The following is a 25,344-nucleotide window of genomic DNA, read 5'->3' as shown; positions in this document are numbered from 1 at the left end:
CTTTTCATTAAGTAGTATCAAGCCAAGCAGGGGTCGGGACATGGACCACTGATTCCTGCAGTCTTCAAAGATGATGATGTTCAGCACCGTTGACAGCATCTGGAAGTGGACAAGATGAGGCAGTGACCTAGTGTTGTGACTACCCAAGATAGAATTAGATTCCAAACAGGGGTTTATTAGGCTGAAGGCCTTTTCTGTCTGGGGTTAACACAAATAGTTCATGAAGTTTTATTTTAATCATCTATTGCAAGGTAAGTTTTTCTTCTGAGATATTTCCTTTCCTGTTCTTTAAATCGGTTTGATAATTTATCTAAAAATGGACCTTCTCAGTTTACCCTGATTTTTATGGGGAATGGGATGGGCCAGACAGATGACTGTGGTAGGCAAAAATCACCTTGCAGTATAGCTCCAAGACACCTGTTTCAGTAGGCAGCTTTGTAACATTCTGGGGACATGATGGGAATGTGAATTATTTCACTGTTTCTTTAGAGAACAATACAGACAAAGATGGGATTGGTAAAATACTGTTGGCTAAAATCTAAATTACTCTATTGATCCTATTTACCTACTTTTATCTAGTATATTTCTGCAAATCTTATTTTTGAAAAGTTGCTGCACACAAACAAAACCGCGGCAAGCGTATGGCTGGATCCATGCATGTGGCCAGCCTAATAATCCCTTTTGTCCTGTACCCCCATTCCCATTTTGCAAATGGGGAACCAGTGGGGACTGTTAATGGCAAAAGACTGAGCAAAGCCCTGGTCATGGAAGGTGGACAGTGCTCGTGGGACAGGCCCAAGGCACAGAGGTTGGTGTGACACTTGGAAGAACAATTCAGAACCCGTTTTTTCAGATTTTCTATATCTAATGATTACTCAGAAAACACAAAATCCACTGCAATTTTATGGTGCAAAACTTTACCTCGGCAGCATTAACCTGGTGGGATGTCAGACTCATTATCTTGTTTGGCTTCCCCTCCTGTGCAGAGAGGTTCTCCTACTGTAGGGCGCCCCACACTGCCTCCTGACCTGATGCTCCTTACCTGCTGGATCATCTCTGGATGCTGCTGCATGATGTGCAGAAAGCGGTCACTCTCCTGGTTCAGGGGTGTTGTCCTCTTTTTGGTGCTACGTGACAGCTGCTTGAAGAGGTATGTCACGATGTGGTCCAGGCAGGAGCAGCAGCCTGTGCATACCATGGTGTCTGGAAGAAAGAGGGGCAGGGGCAGAGTAGAGCAGGGGTACTGAGCTGCTGACAGTGGCTTGGGCAAGCCTGGGTGGCCTTACCTACAACGCTACAGAGGCACCCAGACGGTTCAGCCAAGGCTGATGCTTGGGGGGCTTCCTGTTAACCTCTTACCCTCATGACAGAGCAAGGCCCAAGTCTGAGTCTGAAAGTGAGGGTGTGGTAATACATAATATAAATAAATAATACTAAAATTAGTGTCTTGATTTGGTGTGTATGTCTTTTGCTTTATAAACGACACACAGTTTATAGACAGCACGTACTTCTACTGTGCCAGACACTGTGCTATGGACTTTATGGTATCGCCTCTAATTTACCCTCTTCAGAAGTCCAGGAGGTAGGGGTTCCACTGTACAAATGAGTGAACCAAAGTTTGGAGAGGGTATGTGACTTGCTTCGGGGTCACACTGCTGTTAACTGGAAGAGCTGTGACTAGAATCAAGAAGTCTGAGCTATGAGCCTGTACTCTGAGTTACCTGGGAATGTCACTAAACCTAGCTTGACACTACCTATCAACACGCACCGTTTGTTAGAGGGGGTACTGTATTCTCTATCTCCGAAGCATCTTGGAAGGAAGAGGTGGGGGTGGGCAGCTGCAGACTCACTGAAGCATTTTACGAAGGAGCCTCTGCAGCACAGCCTGTGGACAGCGCTTGGACTAGATGAGGCATATGCCAGAGGACAGAGAAAACCATTCTGTTTTCATTTATGCAGAGGTCCCTTTATTTTCAATACAACAGCTTTCTGAAGCAGGGTCTGGTACTTTGGATGGATTGTCCTAGATACGGCAACATACTCCGCTGGAAGTAAATGTGTATCGGGGGGCACAGAGGTGTGGGTAACTCAGCACAGCACACAATCTGAGAGTCATTGTTCATTTGCAATAGATCACAGTTATTTTGCAGTTGGCTTAATTTTCCTATTTGCTTTGCTCTGTCTAAAATATATTTTATTCTCTGAAGACATACACACCTACTAAGATTGGTAGAATGTGGCTTAGGAATAAAATGGCTGACGGGAGCTGGTTGGAGCAGGATGAAAAAAATGTATGGAGATAGGTGTGTAAAACCCTCCCTCAGCTTCTACTGCCCCCAGTATAGAATCCAAACACCTGAGGTGGCTTATGGGCCCCTTCGTGACTTCCAGATTTTCATCTGCCTGCCTCTCTCCAGCTTCATGTCCCTCATCTTCTTTAATGCCTGTGTATACCAGCCATTCTGGCCTTCCCCGTTCTTCTAGCCTCTAGGGGCTAATACTTGCTGTTTCTGCTGCTAAGAAGCCTCCCCCACTAACCTGATAATGCCTGTTCAGCTTTTAGGTTCACACTTTGATGCCAGCCTTTCAGCCAGCCTTCCCTGACCCCAGCTCCTCGAGCCCAGGGGCTCAGCATTCCTCCTGAGCGTTCCCACGGCACTCTGTACTCACCCCTACCGTACCATATGAATAGGTGTGGTGAACAGGCACTTGCCTTTTTCATCCACCAGATAAAAAGCTGAAGGGCAGGGACTATGTGCTATTACTGTACCCTTAGTGTCTAGAATAGGGCCTGTTCCTTAGGAGGGCACTGGTAAGACTCAGCTGGATGAGACACACCCACGAACTGTTTGGGCCAATTCCGCAAAGCAGCGATCCTTTTGGACACTGGGGCATGAGTCTCCCTTAAGTGCTTAAAACCCTTAAAAACGCAGGTGCTTACCAAGTGCAGTAAGTCCTTCAGAAATGGAAGAGAGAATATACATGATGACATGAGGTTCCAGGCTTGCAATAAAGTTCATGTGGTCCTGAGTGAGGACTTCCAGTAGTGAGTAGTAAGACTGACTGAGTTTGGGGTAATCCTGTGGGAGGAGGACAAAAATCAGCTCAGGCACTGAGGACCTCAGTATGCAGGGAGCAAGATCTTAAGTAATTAATAGCTGAGTTCCTTGCAGATGGAAGACATGAGATCTAGTTGGAGCTAGCTTATAGTCCTCCAGAGAAACAGTCAACCATGGTCTCAGGCAAAAAAAAAGGCAAACATGGTACAGGGCTCAGGTCCTGTCAATGCAGCCTAAGGCTTACCAGGAGATCACTATGGGGAATGGAGAGGAGCAGCTTGATGAAGGTCTGCAGAGCATTGTCCAGGGCATCATCTCCGTAGAGACGGAAGACCCCAAAATTGACATAACTCCCACTGAGAGCAGCCTTCAGCATGGAGAAGCAGATGGAGATGCCCTTGAGCTTTAGTGCGTAGACCTGATCCTTTGGGACCTCCCCTAGTGTCAGGATGCGATTGCCTGAGTAGACAAGTGATATATATTTATAATATATATATATATATACACATACACACACAATTATTCAACCACATTATACTCGATGGTTTACATACCAACTCAACCCTCCTACTCCCAAGGGTCCTCAGTGCCAGCTGGCCCTGTTAACACAGATACACACACGGCGCAGCACGCCTGGGCAGGGCTGTCCTGGTTATTGCCAGGGCTTGCCTGACACCCGTGCTGCATGTGGTATGCTGATCTGGAAACCGCTTCCAGGGTTATGCACCTCTAAAGCACGTACCGTACATCGTTATCATCTTGCTGGTTTCTCTGAAGAGTAAGATGCCATTGGGGGAAGAGACATCAAACTGGAGTCGCTGGGATCTGAACAGAGAACAGGAGGAGATCAGAGAACGCTGCTGCGAGCTGGGGTATTCACAGTCTTGTGCAGGCACTATAGGGGATTCCCTTTGCACTGAGACGTGCAGGTTACCTATCCTAATGTTCAACAACCAAGGTAATCAAAGATATTTAACCAGGGATGTGGCTTCTATCTTGAAGACCAACATGCAAGACTCCAGTTCTGCTGCTTAAACTGAAAACATTGTTTTAAAATGTTATCAAAAGAACATTAAAAACAGTGCCTGTTTCTTTAGTTTTAAAAGAAACAAAAAAATGAGGTAGCAGATAAAATTACTCTTCAACTTCTCAATTTTATTTAATTAAAATATGGCTTCTGCCACAGTCACCTCTTAACAGCACTAACTCACGACCCTTCCAACATCACTCTGTGTTGCCTTTTTAGCTTCAGTGGCAGCTAAGGGAGGCAACAGGCACTGTTGCTATATTGTAAAGAGAAGCGACGCATGGGGACTGGGAATGCTCCAAGACAAGTCAGGCAGGGAAGGCAAACGCTGACATAACCTGGATTGTGGCTGTCCCTAGACCAGAGCCCCTCTGGTTTGCTCCACCTTTAATGAGCCTGACTCTGGTTGGTAAGGCCTCAAACCCACGGTCCTTCTCGATTCTCCTTCCTTCCACAATGAATCCACTAGGATCTAGCTCTGCAATATACCCTGAGTCCATCACTTGCTCTGTGGCCCTTCTGCTTTCACTCTTGACCTATACAGCCCCATTCTTCACACAGTTGCCAAAAAGACCTTTAACTAATGTAAATGAGATCACCTGAATCCTTCGCTTAATGCTTCGGCAGCTCCCACTGTAAGGAGTGTGCCCAAGCCTCAGCAATGCTGTGCCATGTCGCTGCCCCTCTGGTCACTGCCGTCTCACTCACTGCCCACGATGGCCTCCCCTCACATTCACCCTGCTCCAGCCAGGGGCATTTTTCTGGCTCAAGTACCAGCAAGCTCATCCCATCCTAAGACTTGCAGTCTGTTTGTTCAGAATGCTCTTTCCCCTCATCTTTGCAGGGCTGGTAGCATGTTTCTTGTCATTCAGATCCCAGCTTATATATCACCTTCTCTGAGGATTCCTCTGACCCTCCTCTGTTTCCATTCCCCTCTTTTACCTTTCTATTTTCTACAGCATTTACCAGTTTGAAAAGATCTTCCATATTTGTGTTGCTGTCTCTTTTCCCCATCAAAGAGGGCATAGGTTCTGTCTAGCACAATAGCCAAGATGGTGCCTGGCAAAAAGCACATGCTCTCCAATATCCACTTTATAAATGAATGTAACTCTTGACTATAAGCCTCACAGAAGGCTACAGCCTCTTTGAATATTACCCACTCAATCACTAAGGTAGTTTAAAAAATTATTAATTCTCTCAGGAGAGCCATGAGAGGCAGATACATGTGCCTGAAATCCTAGTGAAGTCAAGGTGCTAGATCTTTCTTTTTCTTCATCTCCAAATTCTTGGGCAAATCTAAAATTTGGTATTTTCAATTCTTTCTTTTTTTCTAAGTAAACCTTTACAGATCCAGCTGTAATTTGTGTAAGAAGTATTTTTCTTGTGTTCCACATCACTCTGAATTGTCTCTATGAAATGTGAACTGTAAAATGTGATGGACATGGCATATGTGGGCAGGGAAACAAAATCTTGGTTGCCGAATTCACCTCTCATAATAATGGATTATCTTGAGACTTTTTTTAAAAAAAGTGACTTATTTCCTGCAAGATGCTATGACTTTGTGTGGTTGGGGAGACCCTTCTTTCAAATAAACAAAAACATTAAAAAAGTTTATGTACACATAAACTTTTAAAGGTTTTCAAATTTTGATAGCAGGAATCTTATTATCTTCCATAATCTGTCCGAAACACTAAGAAAAGCAAATTCAGTAAGTGTTTTTTTCAGCTAAAAGGGCAGGTCTGCCCTTTGAAAACTGTCTTCCTGCTTACCTGTTATGCACTAATTCAGCCATCAGCTTGAGCACAGGTGTGGTACAGGCTGGATCATGGTACCATAGCTCAATTGCCCGCTGGAGAATTGGCATGTAGGATGGGTATCTGTAAATGAAAAGCTAAGGAAGAATTCTGAATCTGGAAAGACAGAGAACTTAAAATAATTTCTCAGTACAGGCCAAGCACAAACTGTCAGACTACAGTCCTCTCATTTCCTGTCTCTTGCTTGCTCACTTGGGGTCTTTCCACCCAGGAGGTGCTAAAGTGATTGTGCCACTTAACAGGCATCTAATAATACATTATAATTTACATAATGCCTTTCTTCTGAGGAGCACAATGTATTTCATATTGTTATTGATCCTCTCACCACTTCTGTGATATGATAGGGAATTCTGTTAATGGAGGCTCTCAGACTTGAAATGATTTGTTCAAGGGTATGAAGTCAGTAAAGTTAGACTTTCTGATTCCTATAAAGTTATCTTTTTTAGTAAACTGAAATGCCTCTTTCTCAGAGTAGCAAAATTCATGTGCAGCAATAGTTTCATAGTGGTGTAGTTCCATAGGCACTTACATCTGGGGCCCAAGAGAGACATGGGGGCACTACCTCATTCACTTCCCAGTCTCAAGACCCAGAGCAGTCAGCACTGTCATTAGACCACTATGGAATGGTAGCTTACGAGACATACGGCAGGTCTTTCGGGTAACTCTTCACTATCTTTGCCTCATCGCTCCCTGCTCCCCTTTCCTGATGACTTCCTTCCCCACTCATAATTCAGTTAAGGCTTGCTGAGGCATGTTCCTAGTGTGCGTTAGGATACATCCATTCAAACAGCATCATGAAGCTGGTCTTGGCATTGAAGGCGAAAGCTATCCCTCTCAGGTCTCTTACTAGGCCAACTAGAGTTCGCTGTAGAAGGCAAAGATACATGTTAAAATACAAGAAAAACCAAACCTGTAACCACCTGATGGGGATTTCTTGTATCTGTAATCAAATTCTTCCTCACTGTTTAATATTCCTTCCCAAATATTCTCAATCAATCTCTCCCATACTAGAATGGAATCTTTTCATTGGAAAATTAGTTTTGCAAGCTTGCTATTCTAAGAAAAAGGGATTGTTCCTGGTTCATTATAACAAAAATAGAGGCTGATAAAATACTGATGTTAATGTCATAAGTCATATGTAAAAAATAAAAAAGCCAAAAAGCTTATTCAAGAAGAGGTAGAAAAGAAAAAAAAGGCAAGAAGTCCCTAGAAGAGACAGAAAAACCATACACCCTAAAGGTCTGCTACCACAGGCACTCAAACGCAGGACCTGCCAGGAGGTAGACAAATAAACCTACTGTGTACCTGCCCCTTTACCTGGGCTGTCTGGAAGTAAGACTGGGATGTTGAGTCTTGGAGCTGTAATATACTGCACTGTTTTTTTTTTTAAAGAAAAAGAGATTGAGGTGTAAAGTGGTCACATAACTCACCCAGTCATACTGCTAGGAGGCTGGAGGACCAGGATCAGGACTCACAGCACCAAGACTCCAAATCCAATGCTCTCTTCCTCAACAGAAGTTATGTGTGAGCCCTGAACAGCAATAAGACTGCTTCTAAAAGCAATAGTCTTATAAGCAGGCTCAAGAATTTATTAGTCCATTTGGGTATCCTGACTGTACTTCCACTAAAAGCCTGCTTTAAGAAAATAGTTCTATTCCTAAACTGATACCATAAGCTTAACTTTCAAGTCTAAGACATAAGCAATCTAAAAGATTTGTTACATGTGGTATGACAAAGATGTGGGTAACAGTTGTAGTTTGTGGCCAAAGTGGTTCTTTTCATTAGTTTTACTTGCTTGTATGGAACCAATGTGATGGGGAAAAGTACTTGATACTCACTGAGATATTTCATTATCCTTGGTATTGGCTGACACTTCAGTGTAAGCCCCTGATGTGACCACACTAATCTTAGCTTTGAATGGACCCATCTCAGATCCCAACACTGGTACTAGAGGACAGTGAGTGAGACAAAGTCTCATGGCTCTCTGAGCTTCCTGCTGATTTGGAGATAGAAATTAAGAGGTTTTCTAAAGCTGAAAAAAGGGAATTTCATTTTAGGTAAAGCCTGGTATTTTGAGGCAATACCCCTGGCTATCTGGTGTCAGGCTCAGTTTCAGTTATGAACACTGCAAAGACATCCTACAAATATTAATAGCCTCATGTCTTCTGGTTTCAGTACAGAGATCTATAGTAAGGAGAGCAGGTGTGTGTGAAGTAAAAAGATGAAGAAAGTGAAAAAAAAACCAAAACAGTTCTGAGAGCCAGAAACCAATTTACAATTCCACATATATGGACATTCACAAACCCTTCTACACACTCATGTGTCAAAGAAGAAGTAATCTTAATGGAAATCAGAAAATACAAAGAACAGAATGATAATGGCACATATTAAAACTTTTGGATTCTGGAGACCTGTTCCATAACAATGTTTATGTACCCAATGCTACTGAACGTGCATTCAAAAATGGTTAAGATGGTTAGTTTTACATTATGTGTGTTTTTACAATTGGAAAAAAACACAACTTGTGGAGGAATACACCTGGAGAGACATTTATAATTTTAAATGATCATATTAGGAAAGAAGGGCTGAAAAGTTAAGAAGTCAGAACAATGGAAAAGTCCCAAGGAAAACATAGGAAAGAAATATTAAGAGTAGAAATGAATGAAGTAGAAAATACAGATGAAATAGAGCTAAAACAGAGACTAATAACCCAATCTCTGGCAAGACTGATTTGGAAAAAAAGAGAAAGCACTAATTGGCAGTAATCAAAATGAAAAGTGGACATAATACAAGGTACAGCAGAGATTAAAAAGGAAATGAGAAAAGTATAAAGTAACTTTATTAAAACACGTGAAAGCTTTGACAAAAATTCCTAAGGGCTGCTTAGGAACACACTTTAACATAAAATTAAGAGTTTATAAATCTTAACTAGTTCTTCTATTTCAAAATCCCTCAAATCCAAGAGATTAAATCAAACAAATTAGTGGTAAATTTATGGGTAAACACTGTGCAGTGCTACTTCCTCTCATCTCTATTCGGGACTGCCCTCAGCCAGCATCGGATCCACCAGTGGGTGAAGGACTCACCTTTGCCTCTTGCTCATTGAAACTGTTAGTGCTAAACATCTGGGCTACAGCTTCAAATGCTGCTGTGAGTGGCAGCATGAATTGCTCATACTGATCTTCATCCTCTCCTGCAAAGCAAACAACCTGGGATGTGATCCTAATACAAAACATTCAAACCTGGGAATGCATGGAAAATTAAGATGTATGAAAGCTGAGCACACCCAAGCATAATTCAAAGGGGTCCCTTTATTATCCTATCAGGTATTAGTAGTAATGTCAGAATGCAATGTGTGTGTGTCTATACTATATATATATATTGTATAGACATACAAAATTTTAAAACTAGAAAATGGCAGAAATCATCTAGTCCAGGGATATCCAAAGTTTTTCGATAACCGAGCCACAATATCAGAGATTCACGTGTGTATAAGATACTAGGATATTTACTTATTTTTTTCCTTAAATGAGAACTATAGTCAGCCGTGAAAGCTCTGAGACTAGTACATGAGAATGAGACTCAAATTTGAATCAGATGCTCATGGAGGCTTCAGTCACATTTTCTTTTTTCAGTCATCTTTCATAAACATAGGAAGTTCTGAAATGTTAGTTTAGTAGGATTAATTTAAATAGTTCAAAATCATGATGATGCCTTTGAGCTTCAGTTATTAGCTGAACCCAAACTTCTAAGATTACAACTAGAGCTAGAAAGGCACTCAAATCTCTCCTGGTTCGTATGTGCTAGTAAATTGGGAAAAAAAGAAACTTTATTGACCGTAACAGGTGGACTGCACCTCCGTGTGGGCTGGAGGGGTTATCTGGCCAGCAAGATGCATTTAGGAATCTCAATTCTTAATTCCCTTATTTTACAAATGAGAAATATGAATAGACTTTAAAATCGCTGCACATCAGATGGAAACTTCAGACACATACTGTTATTCTCATCCAGTAGTTACAGGGGCCATGATCTGTTCTTTGTGAAATCCGACTGTATTTTAGATAGTTTTGTTACTGTTAAAACAATAGAAAAGACCTCCCCCACATCTAATTTTCTATCCTTTAACAGAAATTTAGAATATGCCAGATTACTTCAGATTAGCCTCTAGGATTTATTGCAGTACCTAAATCTACCATGAGGAGACGCCCAAGTGCTGTGTAGAAGGTAGTCCGACACCGCATGTCTGTCAGGTTGGACTGATTGTTAACACCCAAAAATGAAAAGTGCTCACTCTATTGAAAAAAAGAAAACAAGTTAAAAGAGATAGAAACATGGGTTAGAGGCAGAATGCAAGTCAGTAATTTCAGAATTAGCCCTTTCAAGCTAATGGCTACTTTGTCATTCCTTAAGGGTATAAGGTGTATTTTAAAAATTGTTTCTGATTATTGCTGTTGGCACCTATAACTAATTTATCTTATGATGAATAGTAGGCAAGTTCACCATAACTCAGATCATTTGGATCCCAGGGGGCAGCTCTGGATGACAGTGCAACCTGGCAGTGTGACGGCTATCAGGACAGTCTCTGCCCGTAGCAGCACCAGGGCCATCCCCACATTAAGCTCCGTCACGTGCTGAGAGTGTGGGTGGCTGGAGGGTACAACCAGGAGGGGGAAAACCACTTACCGTGTGATTGTTCAGCATGAACTGTACCGCACTGAGCTTCACGAGTTTCCTGACACTACTGTACGTAAAGACAAAGGAAGGAGTCAAGGAAAATGTGATGCAAACTAGGAATTTGCTGCAGAATGAAACTTTTAGGATAAAGTACAGTTTCTTTCTTTACTATGAATTCTATACCAGATCTCTAATTTTTCTTAACCACTTGGGTATAACTACCAAATAAGGAAAATACGTGTTTTCTTCCAAACATTTAACAGACCAACGAGAGAACACCCCTAACCAAACTCTTATCTATAAGAAAACAGGACCCAGCAGTTTCCCCCCAAAATCCTGAATATCCTAGAGTAGCTTTTCTCAACAGGGCACCCAAATGAGAATTAAGCCCTAACACTCTGCTTAAGACATCCCTTGTGTGTGCTCTACCATTTCTCTCCTATGTACTTAGGATGGTATAGCTAGGTACAATCTTCGGGATAAGTGAGAAAAAAGTCACTCAAATAATTTTTATAGAGTTTACTTCTCTTGTAGATTCCTGGTTGTGAAAGGCTGTCTTAGAGCTGTTCAGACTGTACAGCAGACCAAGTCCAAATAAAGAGAAAGTATAGCCACTAGGATTACTGAAACCTTGTTGTAATCAGGCTGCTTCACCAAAAGGCTGATGGACAATCAAGATGAACTTTGCCACCACACAGGATGCTAAAGCCTTGGCCACAAAGAGTGTACCTATCAGACAGATCTGTTAGCTATTTCTGGATCTTTGAGATAGCCAGGGATAAATCTGTAGTAAACCATTAGTTTGAGAGTTGGCTCATTTTTGGGGTGTGGAAGTATTCCTGGATTTTGTGTAGTTATTGCCTTTGGCTTCCAGGAGAACGGAAGACACAAGTACACATAAAGCTAAGTTAAAGTGGAAACAGCAGTGGCCATGTTTCTGACTGTGGCATGCCACAATTCCCGTTGTGCACAGAAGCTGGCTTAGGCAAGGATATCCAATGGAGAGGTCATTGAGAAGCTGTAGTGTCTTGGAGGTGATTGGCTCACAGCGGCCCCAGTACTTCAGGTTGGTGATGCTGGAGGACAACAAGAAAAAAAAAGCAGGAGACACTTTTGATTTGTCTGGTCTCCTTGAGGGTTGGGAGAAGAAAACCATCCATCAAGAATCACCACACATCTGCATCACCAATTCACAGACATCACAACCACAAAAAATGGGTATAAAATCTCCGTACTTACATTTGGTTGACTAGAAAAATTAGCCTTCAGATAATCTTCACTACTTGGTTCCAAAGCTACACTGGCCCATACCCAGGCCCTTGGAATTCTGGGGCACTCCAGGGCTGATTTCTGCAGCAAGGGTAAGAGATTTCTGCGGCAGTGATAACATGCAGACGTATGCAATTCTGCACCTGCGCCATCCACTGTCAGCTGCAGAATTCTAGTAGCCCTTGCTTCTGCATTCTTGGCTGGCAGAGTCCTTTAGACCCCCTTTGCTTTTTTCATCTTAAATTATTAACCAGCTCATGGATATGAGTGTTTAGGATTGGGATGGTTGGAAGGAAGCAAAATGTCACTTTGCACACAGCCCTGGGTAATGTATTTGGCTCCTCGTGTGTGCTCTGATAAACTGAGCTCCTAAAAAGGGGAAAATATAAACAAAGGGGCATAACTTAAAGGAAAAAAATGGGCCAATTAGGAGCTCCAACTTTGAAGACAGTTCAAATAATAGCTCTAGATTTTGGAGATTTAAGACTCTTAAGGTCTTCTTCTTGAGAGGAAGAAGCCTGTTTTAAGGGGGCTCTCCTCCTTGGGGGCATACCTAGTGGAAATCAGCACCAGAAAGGAAATGCCCACTCTGGGCGTCTCTGGTAGCAAGGTGACTGGCTGAGAGGCACCAATCACTGGGGAGGGAGATCCATTTTGCTAATGGTTTCACCTGTGATTCCAGAGGCTACAGAGATGAGATTCTGCACGAACAAAATTAAACCCTCGCCTGTACAAGCCTGGAATGCTCTGGGGCCGGGCCATATCTCTAAGCACAGCTTGTCACACACTCAAATGCACAATTTTCTTACGCAAACGATCAATGCTGGAATGCCAAGGCACTGGCAGCATAACGCCAAGATCACATTTTACAGTTGCAGCAGGATTGCAAGGGACTCTTGCTGGTGGCAAGCTAGAACACTTACATTTTCCCTATGAAGACGCTTAGGACCATGGTCTCATCATTCAAGCCCAGAACTTCTGAGAGTCGGCGGTACAGCTGGTGTGATAAGGGAGATAACCAGAAAATATGGATCAGGAAAATCGTATCCCAGTACTGTTCTTATCCTCATTCAGTGGGTAAGACATGGGAAGAAAATGGACCACGGTGCTGGGGAAATCTTAACTGAAGGCAAGAACTAGTTTCCAAGTATTACTAAGTACTGGATAGAGGCTGAGCTATCTTACAGGTCCCCTTCAACAAAAATACTGTCAAAACCTTCTGGTGCTCTGAATATCAATTCATTTAAGTAAAGAGGCTGACAACTGCCAATTCTAGGAAAAACCAACAGATGTTTTAACTGGTCATTTGTTAAGCATATGGAGCACTAGAGAAATGGACCCAATTTATTCATATGCCTCCCCAAATTCTATAGACACAGAGAAGACATTTGCACTGTACTGATATGCAAAATCTGGGGACTGTATCTGAATCGTTATCAGCAATTCCACAAGCAGTAGAGAGAACTAAATGGAGTCAACCGAGAGTCTGGTACCTTAGAGGATTTTTGCACCTGGTCCCCAATGTAGATCTTACGAAACTGTTCAAAAAAGCTCAGCATGGCCAATTCTAGCTTCTCGTTACCCGCCTGAGCCAAGCGAGAATCTGTCAGGTTCATCAGCTGGAGCACCCTAGAGGGGGAAAAGCAATGGTTCTCTCAACAGTAGGATATCCCATCACTCTGGAAAAATCCAGCCTATACGGAAATCATTACATTTCAGTGTAGTCTCCTCTCCTTCCCATCCTGTCTCTTGAAAGGCATTCTCTGTAGGCTCTAAGCTCTGTTGAGGCAACAAAATTCTCTATTTCTGCCCAACAGGAACCTCAACCAAGGACTGAATATGAATGACAAGTCAGATATTTAAACTGAGATTAAATCCACTGAGACTGTGGACTGAGGCACAAGTTGTAACTGGCTTAAAAATAGTGGAAAAAACACCAGCACCTGGCTAACGGTCTTCCTCAAAACTTCTGTGGGATTCTGAATAGAGCAATTAATCAGAATGCTGAATCCCACTTACTCATCTGTAAGATGTGGGAGACTGGACTAAACTCAGGGTCCTCACTCTTTTCCTCACGGAGCCACAAAAGGAAAGGAGGCTCAAGGACAACATTCACGGGCAGGCACACTTCCGGGCACCGAGAGCAGACGTGCCACTGTGACTTCATACTGCACCCATTTTCCACGCACCTACTCCCCGCAAAGAAAGCACACTGGAACTCAGCTGAGTGCATGCTGACTACGAATGAGCACGAAATGCTATTACCATGAGTCGTCTGATATTTTGATAGTGTGAGGAGAGGTAACCAACTCCGTGACCCATCCTGAGTGAATCACACCCAGTGGTGGTGCTGCAGCACTCAAGAGGACCAGCATGCAAGAACTGTCTACACTCAACTGTACGATGACGCACACAGGACCACAGCAGGCTGCAGAGTCAGAAAGGTGTTAGATTTCACCTTTATTAAATCTTCGCTTGACTCTTCAAAAAATGCCAGTGTGACATTCTGTGGAGACTTTCTATCAGGATTAAGGCACCTAAGGGCAGATGGCATCTGAGAAACACAATGGTAGTGGAAAGAGACAAATGGGAACTTTCAGAATAAGAATTACAGATTGAAATGTCTGGGGACCAATACATGCCAAGGTATCATGTCAAGATGTGTTTGTCTCTAAGAGGAGCATCTGAAAGTTTAGAGCCCTTTCAGGGCAGCAGTTCTCTGCAAGGTCACAAAATGTGTTTCATAAAAATATGAAACCAGTATTTGCCCTTTCGCTTGCCTTCTCACTTACGGGGCAGTACCATGTACCAGCTCCAGGGGCTACAGGACGTGCGGCACTACAACAGCCTGAAGACAGACGCCAACCTCTACGCCAGACAGTGAAACAAAGCCACTTTTCTCATTAACTGCTTTTGCAAAATAGGTTATTTAAAAAATATTTCTGTTGACATGTAATGGGCTTATTATTTTAAAATGAATAAATACTTAAAAATTTTGTTTTACTTTTTAATATAGTAAATATTGATAGATTTACCTCAGATAAACAGAAGGTCTTAGAGGTCGTCAGAACTTTTTAAGAAGGTAAATTGTCCTGATGAAAAGGTTTGAGAACCTCTACTGGAGGGTGTTAAACGATCCTTTTATTTCTATGTGAGGTAAATTTTTAGAAATCATTAACTGCTCATTTATAGGTTTTTAGTAAAATAAGATATAAAATAACTTGAAATCCTGTAAGTGGAAAAGTGTACAGTCAAGAGTCTTGAAAGGTGGTAAAAACTCTGTAGCGTCATCTCTGGGGAGAGCTGGAGAAACGCTCTTTCCTACTAGTCTTACTCTGGTATCGCAAAAGCAATCCACACTGCGTGAACTTTGGGTTCGTCCTTCCACAGAACAGAAAGCTCCCCTCCACTCTGGTTTTCCAAATCTGTATCTGTCACTTCCTTGCTGAATTACTACAGATGCTTTCCAGTGCGGACTGCAGGCAGTTTTTGCTGTACTCATAAAAGGTTTGAAGTTGGACCTGAAATGGTCCTTCGTTTTCACAGAAACACACCAGGCTCCTGTGGTTTCAGGACCCAAAAGCAGGGAGCTTGCAGCAGGGAAATGGGAAGCCTCTGGGGAGCACTTACCGACAGACGAGCTCGCCGTCCATAGCATCTTGTTCATCAGTGCTGGCGAAAGAAACCCGGCCACCAATCACTGCACCAATGATGTACACCAGCCATGTCAGCCTTCCTGCAAAAGGAAGGAGGCCCAACAGCATCACCTCAAGTGTTAACTTCACCAAGAAATTCTTCACTGTGAGGTCTGTTTCCTACTACGAGCTTCCTTAATCTTAAGAACACTATGGTAAGCCACCAAGTTTTACTTTTCTTCCAGGGTGCAGCTACTACTCTGTTCTGGTAAGGGTGATGCCAATGGAAGAGTCATCAGACAGTCATGTTCCCTATTCGCTAAGGGCATTATTTTTGGAGTGCAGGACTTTCTTCAAGTTAAACACACCCACTGCAGAGATCTGTTACTCTTCCCTAGTCTCCTGTGGCATTTACACACATATTATTTTATTTTTATGGAGGTAAATGATGATGATGAATCCTTTTGGGGGAAGGTAGGAAGGAGACCTGGCGATGGAAGGGGCTTGAACAGCAACCCCTTACACCCCAGTCCACCGCCACTCACCCTCCTGCACAGCAATGTCCATCGGGCTGGCGCTGGCGCTCTGGAGCAGCTCCTGGTAGGTCTGGGCAGACTGGTCAAACAGCTGCACGAGCAGTGCACACGTCTTCTCGTACTCACAGCGCCCAATAGTGGACAGTTGGTCCAACTGCTGCTGCACCAAACCTGTGTCCTCCAGAGGGTCTTCCAGGCCGTCTCTACTCCCGAGGAAAGAGGAAGGCAGCTCCCTTAAAACATGCTTTACTGACTCCCCATCACGGTAGCTCTCCTCTGCATTAGCCGCCTTTTGCAATCACAGAGGCCCACATCTCAACACTACCTTTTACTGAGGAGGAAGTGGGAAGGCAAAAAGCCCTCTGCCCTAGCATCTATGTCCTTTAGATATACCTCACTTGTTGGTATCCAGTCTGATCTTAATTCCCAGGCCCTTAACATCTGGCTGCTTTGATCCCCTCAGTCCTATGCTTTCCACTTGTAGTAGCTCATGGTTCCTAGTCTCTTGCTTGTTCTTGACTATAATAAACTTTGGAACGACAAGTAACCCATCCCCTGTGTGTGGTCACTGTGGCCAGCTGTGTTTCGGAATTCAGAAATCTTCAGATTTTAGGAAGGCAATACAATGTCTCTACCACGTAATATTAACCTCCAATGCTCTCTGTGGTGTATCAAATATAATATTCCTGTAGCAAAATGTGTAAATACCATGATTAGTCATGCAAGTAGAAATTTTTTTAGGAGACACTAAATGGTCTCATATATTAGTCCATGTCAAGTTTTGCCATCAAATGAGTCTTGGTGCCAAACTTAGGAGAAACCTTAGCTTTTATATCTTAGATTCCAGGATTGCGGGTGAGACATTGTGCGTATGTATGTCTTCCCTTATTTACTGGTTCCTAGATTTAAAAATCTTGTCATATTACAAGCTCTCCATATATTGTCACATCATAGAATGACAACCCAGCAACCAGAGCAGCCCTACCACTACTGCTGGCAGCGCACAGCTGTGAGTTTGCCCCGGTTCACACATTGGGCCAGGGCATAATAATGTAATGCTCATAATGACCTTACCCAAAAGAGTACATGGCAATTAACTGGCAATCTGGGCCCAGAGCCCACACATGTAGCCACTCCCCAACACGGCCTCACTGAAACCAGCTGAATCTGAATCCTCAGAAACAGAAACCATGCAACTAATGTAACAATATTTCCAGTGGATTTCAGAAATACTCAGATTTTGAAATGATTCAAGTCATAAACAGTTGAGACTATAACTCTATGACAATTAAATGACTGAGCAAATTAAGAATCTGACTTTAAAAAATCTCTAGACCTTCAGAGTCCAAGTAAATTCCCACGAAAGAATATATAAGAAAGGTCCCTACACAAAGAATAACTCCACTTTACACACGTAAATTTTGAAAGGGTCTGACGTTTCTTTAGCTGTAGATTTCTGGCCCAGTTAATAGTAAACACAGACAGAAACCATGTGTTAGTGTAATGCAGTCAAGTGATCAGCTGCCTAGAATTCTTATATCTTCTAATAAGCTCTGGATTGTGTAATTTTAATTATCCACTTATTTTTTAAGTTCACATGAAACACCTATAATGTACACATTACAATTCTTATCTTTTACATCTTGTAAGTGTTTCTCTCAATGTTTAAAGACAATCAGTCACAGGGACAAACATTATACTGATATACTTTGTATTCAAAGACATTGCTATGGATGGCAAAAAGTGGGGACATGAACAGGATGTTAAAGAGAAAAACTGTTCTTTCAGACTCTATGCTCTCATCTGCTGTTCTGCTGGCATGAAAAAATGACCATTAACAGAAGTAGTTCCAATAAGACTCACATCAAGTATGCTTTTGCCAACTGGGTGTCTGATCTCTGGCCAGCCTGACACCAGGCTACTGGCAGGGGTGGGGAAGATGAAGAGACTGTCCTGGTTTCCTTACCTCAGTATGATGTGCACAGATTCCAAACGGGATGTGATATAGGCTTTGGTGACCTCAGGAGTGTAAGTTTCCAGCATGTGGGGCTCTGTGGCTTTCACGTATGGCACAGAGGCTGCCAGCCGCTGCCAGAGGCTCAGTAGATAGTGTACACTATTTGGGGCAAATTCCCAGTGCTAAGGAAAACCAAAAGAGCAGGAGGCATAGTCTCATTTTTATATGTAATACATTAGTCCCATGCCACTTGACATAAAGGATAAAGACTTAAAAAAAAGGATAAACTTTTATGAGCTTTGTTCTGTGTATGGTAACTGGTCTCATGGGCTTATTAGTAGTTCAGAGATTAAGCCTCTAATGAGAAGAGCTGTTCTATGCTTGTTGTGTGAATCTTACCATAAGGAAAGTCTTGTGTTAAGTGGTTCTCAAACATTAGTATCCATGAGGATCATCTGGAAAACTTTTAGAAATAGACCAAGGCTCCACCTTAGACCGAGTGAGCCAGAAATTATGGGGGTTAAGACTCAAGCACCTGTACTTTTCATCAAGCTCCCCAGATGGTTTTGATGCAAGCCATAACCTTTGAGAACCAATGCCCTATATTACATGACAAGAAAGAGTGGGGTGCTACAGCTCTTTTCTCCATGTCTAGTTCCCTGTTCCAATCTTGCCTTTTCCAGAATGATCATAAGGGGATTCTCTCTGCCTTGAATCTAAACATGATCCTCACAATTCCTGCACATTCCTCTTATCATATTCCCTGCATTTTTGTAATGCAAACAAGTAGGCTGCAATAATGACTGTATGTATAGTCACTTACCCCCAACCCCCTAAAAGAAAAAAAAGAAATGATATTCTCTTAATGTTAAAACCAATGAGTAAGAGAAGAGGCTCCCAGGTTTAGAAAGAACAAGACAAGTGATCCAAGACGAACCTGCAGGCTGGTCACTGTGAAGTTAGCTATCAATCGGATGACCTCAGGGTAGTTTTCCACCTTTACTAATTCTCCCAGCTGATAGTTACTCTTCAATCGGGCCAGTAGTCTGCAAAACTCATGGTAATTGTTGGGGTCTGATAAACTCTGGTGACAACACAGAAAGAAAACAAAATGTAATTGATCTTCTATACTTCCAGAATGGCATTTGGGATGCCATGAGTGGAGGGTGGAATCTACTTTGTAAACTTCTGAATTGCAGGTCATCATTCAGAATGATACATCTGACAATGTTTTTAAAAACATTTTTTTAAAAAGTCACTTTTTAGTAGGGATGGTCACATCTACTATCTCATCTGTTCATGATAATTATCCTGTTGAGTTGGGACTGTTAGTCCCAACTGAGAGTCTGAAACGGAAGCCCAGAAGGATCACATTACTTGCCTAAGGTTGTAAGGGATTAATGGCAGAAAAGATGTGATGTCTGTTTGCTTCCCACTGATTAAAGGAAAAATAATGAAATTTTCATTTTCTTATCTGTCAAATTTATGATGAAGCAAAATCAAACCACAGTGGCAAAGTTATGCAATTTTTACATTTATCTCGTTTGTAGAAACGAGACTCATGTTTATCTATATTACATCATCATTGCTATAATAAATTTATTCCATTAGTATATTTTATTATACTGATATCAAACACTTTTGATTTGTTTGTATATGATACCAGTATCTTTAATTGTCGCCTTACATTTGTCCTCCTCTGTTAGCACAGTGGGACAGACTGTTTTGCTCACCACCACATTCTGGGCTCCACACAATTGGGAGAATAAGTGAATTTTTAAAGATGGGCAGAATGGAATATACCTAAAAATGAACTGTTTTATAATATATTCTAGTGTAGAGAAAGTGATACTTAAAAAAAAGCAGGTGTTAGCTGTATCTTTGGGACTGAAAAAGATAAAAATGGCCATTGAGTTATGGAATACAAGAGTACTGACTGAGAAATATCTCCCTTCCCAACTAAAAGCAGTCCTGTACACTTAGGTAAAAACAATGTATGTACATTTAAAAAATGGAAACAAAAACAAACTTCTAATTTTTAATTTCTTGGGGAAAAATGACTAGCTTTATCCTTATTTTGCTATAACAAACTGATCCCTTCTAACATTTCCTGCATTCCTAAAATGGGAGCACACAAGCTCTTCTTTTGGGTAAATATTCTCAAGAGTTTGCCTAGAGATACATAGTCACTTAAATTTTCTGAAGAATGACAGACTCAAGTGTTTTCTAGGATTTCTACTAACTGAGGCCTCTAGATGGATCTCCTGACTCCTAACAGATAGGCATATACTAAATGTACATAACACATCCAAAATCCTATATACATACATACACACACACGCACATTTCTGGAATCTGTAAGCAATAAATTCTGTGACTTAAAAAAATTATATATATATATATATATGTAGAGTCAAATAAAAATAAATTTTCAATGACCTCACCTGTGGATTTTCCAGTATTCGTTTAACACCATCGACAAGATGAGAGAGAAACTTGGCCCTCTCTGCGTTGTTGAACAGGGATCTTCTTACTGAGGCAATCTGCACCAAACAGGATAATACCTGAAAGTGGGCACAATCCAAACACAACTGATTAAAAAGATGGTACAGCTATTTTCACGACTCTTTCCCCTTCTATAATATTCTTCTTTACATATGCCACTAATTCTGTTCTTCCAACCCCTGCTACCATTATAATGATATAGAAAGATCAAGGAGGGTGGAGCTTAGGATGGCTGCAACAGCTTTATTAAAAGGAAAAAAAAAAGCAATAGCTCAATTTGATCATAACAACTAGTTAGACTCACAGATGGGAAATTTACTTTGGTTTTATTCTTTGCCCACCCCAATGACTTCTTTGATTTTTCTTAAGATTTATATTTAAGGCATGAAAATACTAAGCAATTCACAGTTGAAATAATGCTTTAGATTAGTTTTTTCTGTTTTATTAAGTAAGGCCTTTTGGCTAACCAGCCTTTGCTATAATGAAAGTCAGACCTGTGCCCTGAACAAAATAGCCTTTCGACTGAAAACATTTTACCCTTTCCTCACTGTGCTGGCTATTTATACTCTATTTGCCCCTCCAGACCTATTTTCTACCCGTCTCCATACTGCTGTTCCCTGGCAGGCAGACCTCAGTCAGCGAACAGAAGCCAAGCTCCCCCGCCATCTTGCTTCTAGTTGGCGTCTTCCACTGGCAGTACCAGGAGATCAAGGGCAGGAGGGAGGAGCTGACCCTTCTTCAAGGCAGCAGTGGCGGCTGCCTGAGGTGCAAAGTCTCTCTACCTCTGCGGTTCGGCCCTCCGGAGCCACGGCATCAGCTCTCTCCAGGGCTTCCTTCCTTTGCCCCTGGAGGCTCCCCACCATTGCTATTCCCAGGGGGTGTACATTACCACTCCTTGTTAGATTCCCTTATTTTGCCCATACCGTCAGAATAGTCTTTTCATTAATTACCCCTCTTGAGTGTGCTACCTTTTCTCAAGTAAATGAAATGATCGGAACAATGCCGAATGCATGTTTCTGCTAAAGCAAAGGTCTACATTAATTTGGGAGAGTTCAACAATGACCAGGCAAGTAGTCCACTGCAGAAACATTATGCAAAACATCCACCACTTTCTTGTGCTTTCTTTGTATGTTTCATACAACAGTATTTTACACCAATAATCTGAAATACTAGGCCCAACTCTTTTAGGGTCTGGATGAATTTTGAGATTAGAGGAGGTTATTTAGTGTTTTTAAAGGAGAGCTTTCAAATGTTATTCAGGTAAGTATGCAACTATCCCTTCCCATTGTAGCTCCCATTTATCACTTATGTAACATATGCTTGAGGGATTTAAAACAGTTTTCTCAATTTCAGGACAGTCTTCAACTGTGAATCCCCATGCTGTAGCCTTTGGCAGTTTGAGGTATAGTACAGAGTCAGATGCAAACTGCTGCAGAGCTTGTCTGTAGTGATTTGTCATTACATAGGAATGATGTAAGAATTAAGACTTTATTATGAGAATCTTTAGCCTACAAGTGTTATCTCGAAAGGCTAGATAACTAGCTGCAATATTTCTATGCATAAGGCTCATTCACAACTGCTACTTTGTAGAAATGGTTTTGATTTAGGAACTGTGATCCTGACTCACCAGAGGTGAAAACGAAGGAGGGATGGAATGATAAAGGTCAAAAAACAGCTGCAGAGTTGAAGAATCTAAGAATGCTGAAAGAAAGACAAAAGGGCACATTATTGAGTGTGTCTGCACACTGCCAGTGGCACACTTCTGGAGCTCTATAGAGGGAGCATATCTTTCTGCTAATATTACAGAATGTTTATTTCCTCTGCAAATGATAAGCTAATAGAGGCTTTTTGTTTTCATTTTTATTTTTTTGAAGTACTACTTTTAGATTTTCTAAGGAACAGATTAATTCCTCTCACTCTCAAAGAACTTTAAGACAATCAGGGCTCTGTTCATAGCAAGAATTTTTATCCTCAGGAACACAAAGACAAGCAGGAGCTCAAATTCTTTTGTTTGATTTTGTTTTTAAAGCGAGAAATTACCTCACATGACTAAGATATGAAGTCTCTGTGTGGTTAATGCAAGCAAGAAAACTCCCGTCAGTTGGTAGCCCAGTAATTAGAAGTGATTTCCTAGGCTAGGTCTTTTGTAAGATTCTGCCAACAAGCTCTCCCTGACTATAAAGACAGACACTGACATTCTAAATTTTCTCTGAAGGCGAGCAAGGGATTGCCAGGGATTCTTCAGGTCATCCTACTGATGCCTACAGACACCACATGGAGCTGGGCTGCAGCCTGTTTCAGGTGAATGATTCTGTTACCTGATCTCCAGCTGGTGGGAATCTGTACTGTGCACAGGTCATCTGAGGACTCATCAGTAGAAGTGCCGATGAAATCAAAGTTTAGGCAGTTATGAGTGAGTTTGAGCAGTTGCATGAGCAAGCCATGCTGACTTTCATCATTCAAATTTAGATTCTTTCCTGAAGCCTGTAAAAATTACCACATAATAAACCCAAACAATCACTCCTCTCTTCCAAGCTTGCCACCAGACTCATGAGAAGGCTGCTAAGCCAGAAAATGACATTTCAACACAGTAAAGTGAGGTTTCTTGCCTGCACCTCTATCACCTTAGTGTCACTAGGGAAATCCCTGCTCCTCATTTCTATTGATATTTAAAGAAATCTAAGTTTTGACATTGATTCTTTACATGTTGTAGACACGGTGGCCACAGTGAATTCTGAAACAAAAGGACACTGGTGTGTGCTTACTTCACTTGCATGTGAGATTACAGTTTTTTTGAAGTGGGGCTAGGATTAAATGAGGGAGTTCTAGTAAGTTTTATACCCTACCCTACCCTTCTTCCTCTTTTTAACATTACTGTCATCAGCTTAATAAAAACCTCTCAAACCAAAATCACCACTAAGTTTTTATTTATTTATCAGCAGTGTACCTGCCTAGAGGTTAGTAATGGTTCACAGCTACTGGGACAGTCAGATTCAAAGTTTATACTGTTAACTTCAGTGGCTGGCTGAGTATTTCTAACAGTATCAGCAAGGAGGGTTCAATCCTCAGTTTTCTCAAAGCTTTACCCTTCACACCCCTAGCCCAAAGGGTCAACAGCTTCTGCCACGCAGCTTGCCCAACTCAAGGACTGACTGAGAATTCTGAAGTAAAACTAGGTAGTTGAAAGAAAAGATGCCAACATTAACTGGGACAACAGAAAGAATCCAAACTTAGTCTAAAACTAAAATTGAGACATTTGGAAAATGAGAGTAAGAACAAACAACCCCCAGCCCCAAATGAACAAAATGCCAGAGGTGAATCCCATCCAGTTTTCTATAAAGAAAAAGCATCCATACTTTGCTGTAAACGTATACAACTCATAGCTTAACATTTCTTTCTTAGTTCAACTCTATCAATAAATGAATTGAAACACCAACTTTCTATTTAAAACAGGTAATTTCCTTATGTGATACTGTCTATCCCTTCAGGTTATGAAATCTAAAAGGATGTTAAAGATTCCAAACCTGCTTCTCCTTACAGATGTTGCTCATCTATTTGCTGCCTGTGACTCAGCAGGGGGCAGGGACGCTGGCCCGGTTTCAATACACGAACAGTGCAGTCTGAACCTGCCTGCCATGCACAGAGGGGCCAAACACCATAAGGCTAACTTTGTATAGGAAGTTTTCACTTTGTATAGGAAGATTTTATGTGGTCACAAAAAAAAAGCAAACAAAATCTCCAACTCTGTGGTAAACTACATTCCTTTAAGATAGGAGCATGGGATAAGTATTTACTTAATGCTCTTTACCTAGGGGAATAGATTTGAAATAGGCAAACAACAGCCTTTCTCTAAAGTCAGTGGTCAGCCTAGCAAATTTCTTCAACATCTCAGAGGTAAGTAACATGTGAGATGATGATGATTAAAGAGGTGCATGAACTCCCCTGGGTTCAGCTAAGAGCTGCCATCTAACTAGCTCCCACTCATTCTCATCCTTTCAGAAGGACTGGGAATAGAACCTAGCCTATCATCTCACCTGTTTAAGTAAATTGCAGGAAAGTGTGAAGATATCAAATAACGATGAATCTCGAAAAGAGGAGGCTATTTTTCTGTGCTTGGTTAGAGGATGGGTGGTGTCTGCCTGTGCAGAAAAATAAACCAGTCCAAGTTTTAGAATTAATTGCAAAAACAAAAAAAAACTTTCATGCAGACCTCAAGGATTTCCAATAAAACCAACACAAGTAGAAAATAAATCTTGAACATTTAAATTACTGTTCAAACATATATAGTGAGAGGATGCAAAGGGCAGTAAGCTGCTAATAGCCAGCCAGGATATCATGTCTCCGGGTCTTACAGAGGGAAGACGGAAGGAGGGATGAGTATTTCCATTGCAAAGTTTTAACTTCCTGTGCACTTAGGAAGGTAATTTTAACAAATTATTTGTAGATGCTGCTAATAATTACCAGCATGTTGTTTTGTGGTTTAGGTTTTGGTAGGCAATCCACTTTGGGCTGAAGTTACTACAGAATTTCTAAAACAGCCATTATTAGAAAGATAAATGACAATAGTCTATCATATTCTCTTCCTTCTCTGACCTATTTCAAAATGTGGTCTACACCATAGAAATGAACACTTATATAAATGGCTGTATTGGTCTCTCACTTATTCCTCTGTTCTTGTCTTTCCAGCCAAATTTTAAAGGTTTTACAGTTAAAGACAAAGTCTTTTACTTCTTAAGTATTAATAGTAGGTATTCAATATGTGGAATAAATACTTGACACATCGTAGGCACTCAGTAAGTGGAATAAAGGAATTTCAAGGTTGCAAAGTGTATTTTTAGCCCGACCACTGATTGAAAGCTTAAATCTCT

The 25,344-nt window shown here is 41.5% G+C and overlaps 1 protein-coding gene across 3 annotated transcripts in view; it reads right to left on the bottom strand.

The window, feature by feature from the left end:
- Nucleotides 1-25,344, bottom strand: part of XPO7 (exportin 7) — a 76,015-nt gene that overhangs the window by 3,191 nt on the left and 47,480 nt on the right. For 2 of the 3 annotated variants that reach the window (XM_073232647.1, XM_073232648.1), the window contains exons 6-26: nucleotides 24,511-24,615; nucleotides 22,795-22,960; nucleotides 22,104-22,177; nucleotides 20,416-20,535; nucleotides 18,909-19,055; nucleotides 17,981-18,153; nucleotides 16,024-16,217; nucleotides 15,474-15,579; nucleotides 13,337-13,472; nucleotides 12,767-12,840; nucleotides 11,570-11,650; nucleotides 10,584-10,647; nucleotides 10,084-10,192; nucleotides 8,987-9,093; nucleotides 6,677-6,765; nucleotides 5,856-5,963; nucleotides 3,802-3,884; nucleotides 3,304-3,518; nucleotides 2,942-3,080; nucleotides 1,043-1,203; nucleotides 1-99 (exon numbers count right to left, since the gene is read on the bottom strand). In XM_073232647.1, coding sequence (XP_073088748.1) covers nucleotides 1-99; nucleotides 1,043-1,203; nucleotides 2,942-3,080; nucleotides 3,304-3,518; nucleotides 3,802-3,884; nucleotides 5,856-5,963; nucleotides 6,677-6,765; nucleotides 8,987-9,093; nucleotides 10,084-10,192; nucleotides 10,584-10,647; nucleotides 11,570-11,650; nucleotides 12,767-12,840; nucleotides 13,337-13,472; nucleotides 15,474-15,579; nucleotides 16,024-16,217; nucleotides 17,981-18,153; nucleotides 18,909-19,055; nucleotides 20,416-20,535; nucleotides 22,104-22,177; nucleotides 22,795-22,960; nucleotides 24,511-24,615 — 2,550 coding nt within the window. Of the gene's footprint in view, nucleotides 100-1,042; nucleotides 1,204-2,941; nucleotides 3,081-3,303; nucleotides 3,519-3,801; nucleotides 3,885-5,855; nucleotides 5,964-6,676; nucleotides 6,766-8,986; nucleotides 9,094-10,083; nucleotides 10,193-10,583; nucleotides 10,648-11,569; nucleotides 11,651-12,766; nucleotides 12,841-13,336; nucleotides 13,473-15,473; nucleotides 15,580-16,023; nucleotides 16,221-17,980; nucleotides 18,154-18,908; nucleotides 19,056-20,415; nucleotides 20,536-22,103; nucleotides 22,178-22,794; nucleotides 22,961-24,510; nucleotides 24,616-25,344 lie in introns of all 3 variants that reach the window. The other variant, XM_073232646.1, reaches the window with a different exon arrangement.

This window comes from Manis javanica, chromosome 3 (genome assembly GCF_040802235.1).
Source record: "Manis javanica isolate MJ-LG chromosome 3, MJ_LKY, whole genome shotgun sequence".
NCBI lineage: Eukaryota > Metazoa > Chordata > Mammalia > Pholidota > Manidae > Manis > Manis javanica.
Note: the sequence above shows the minus strand (reverse complement) of the source record. Positions and strands in the feature narration are given on the sequence as shown.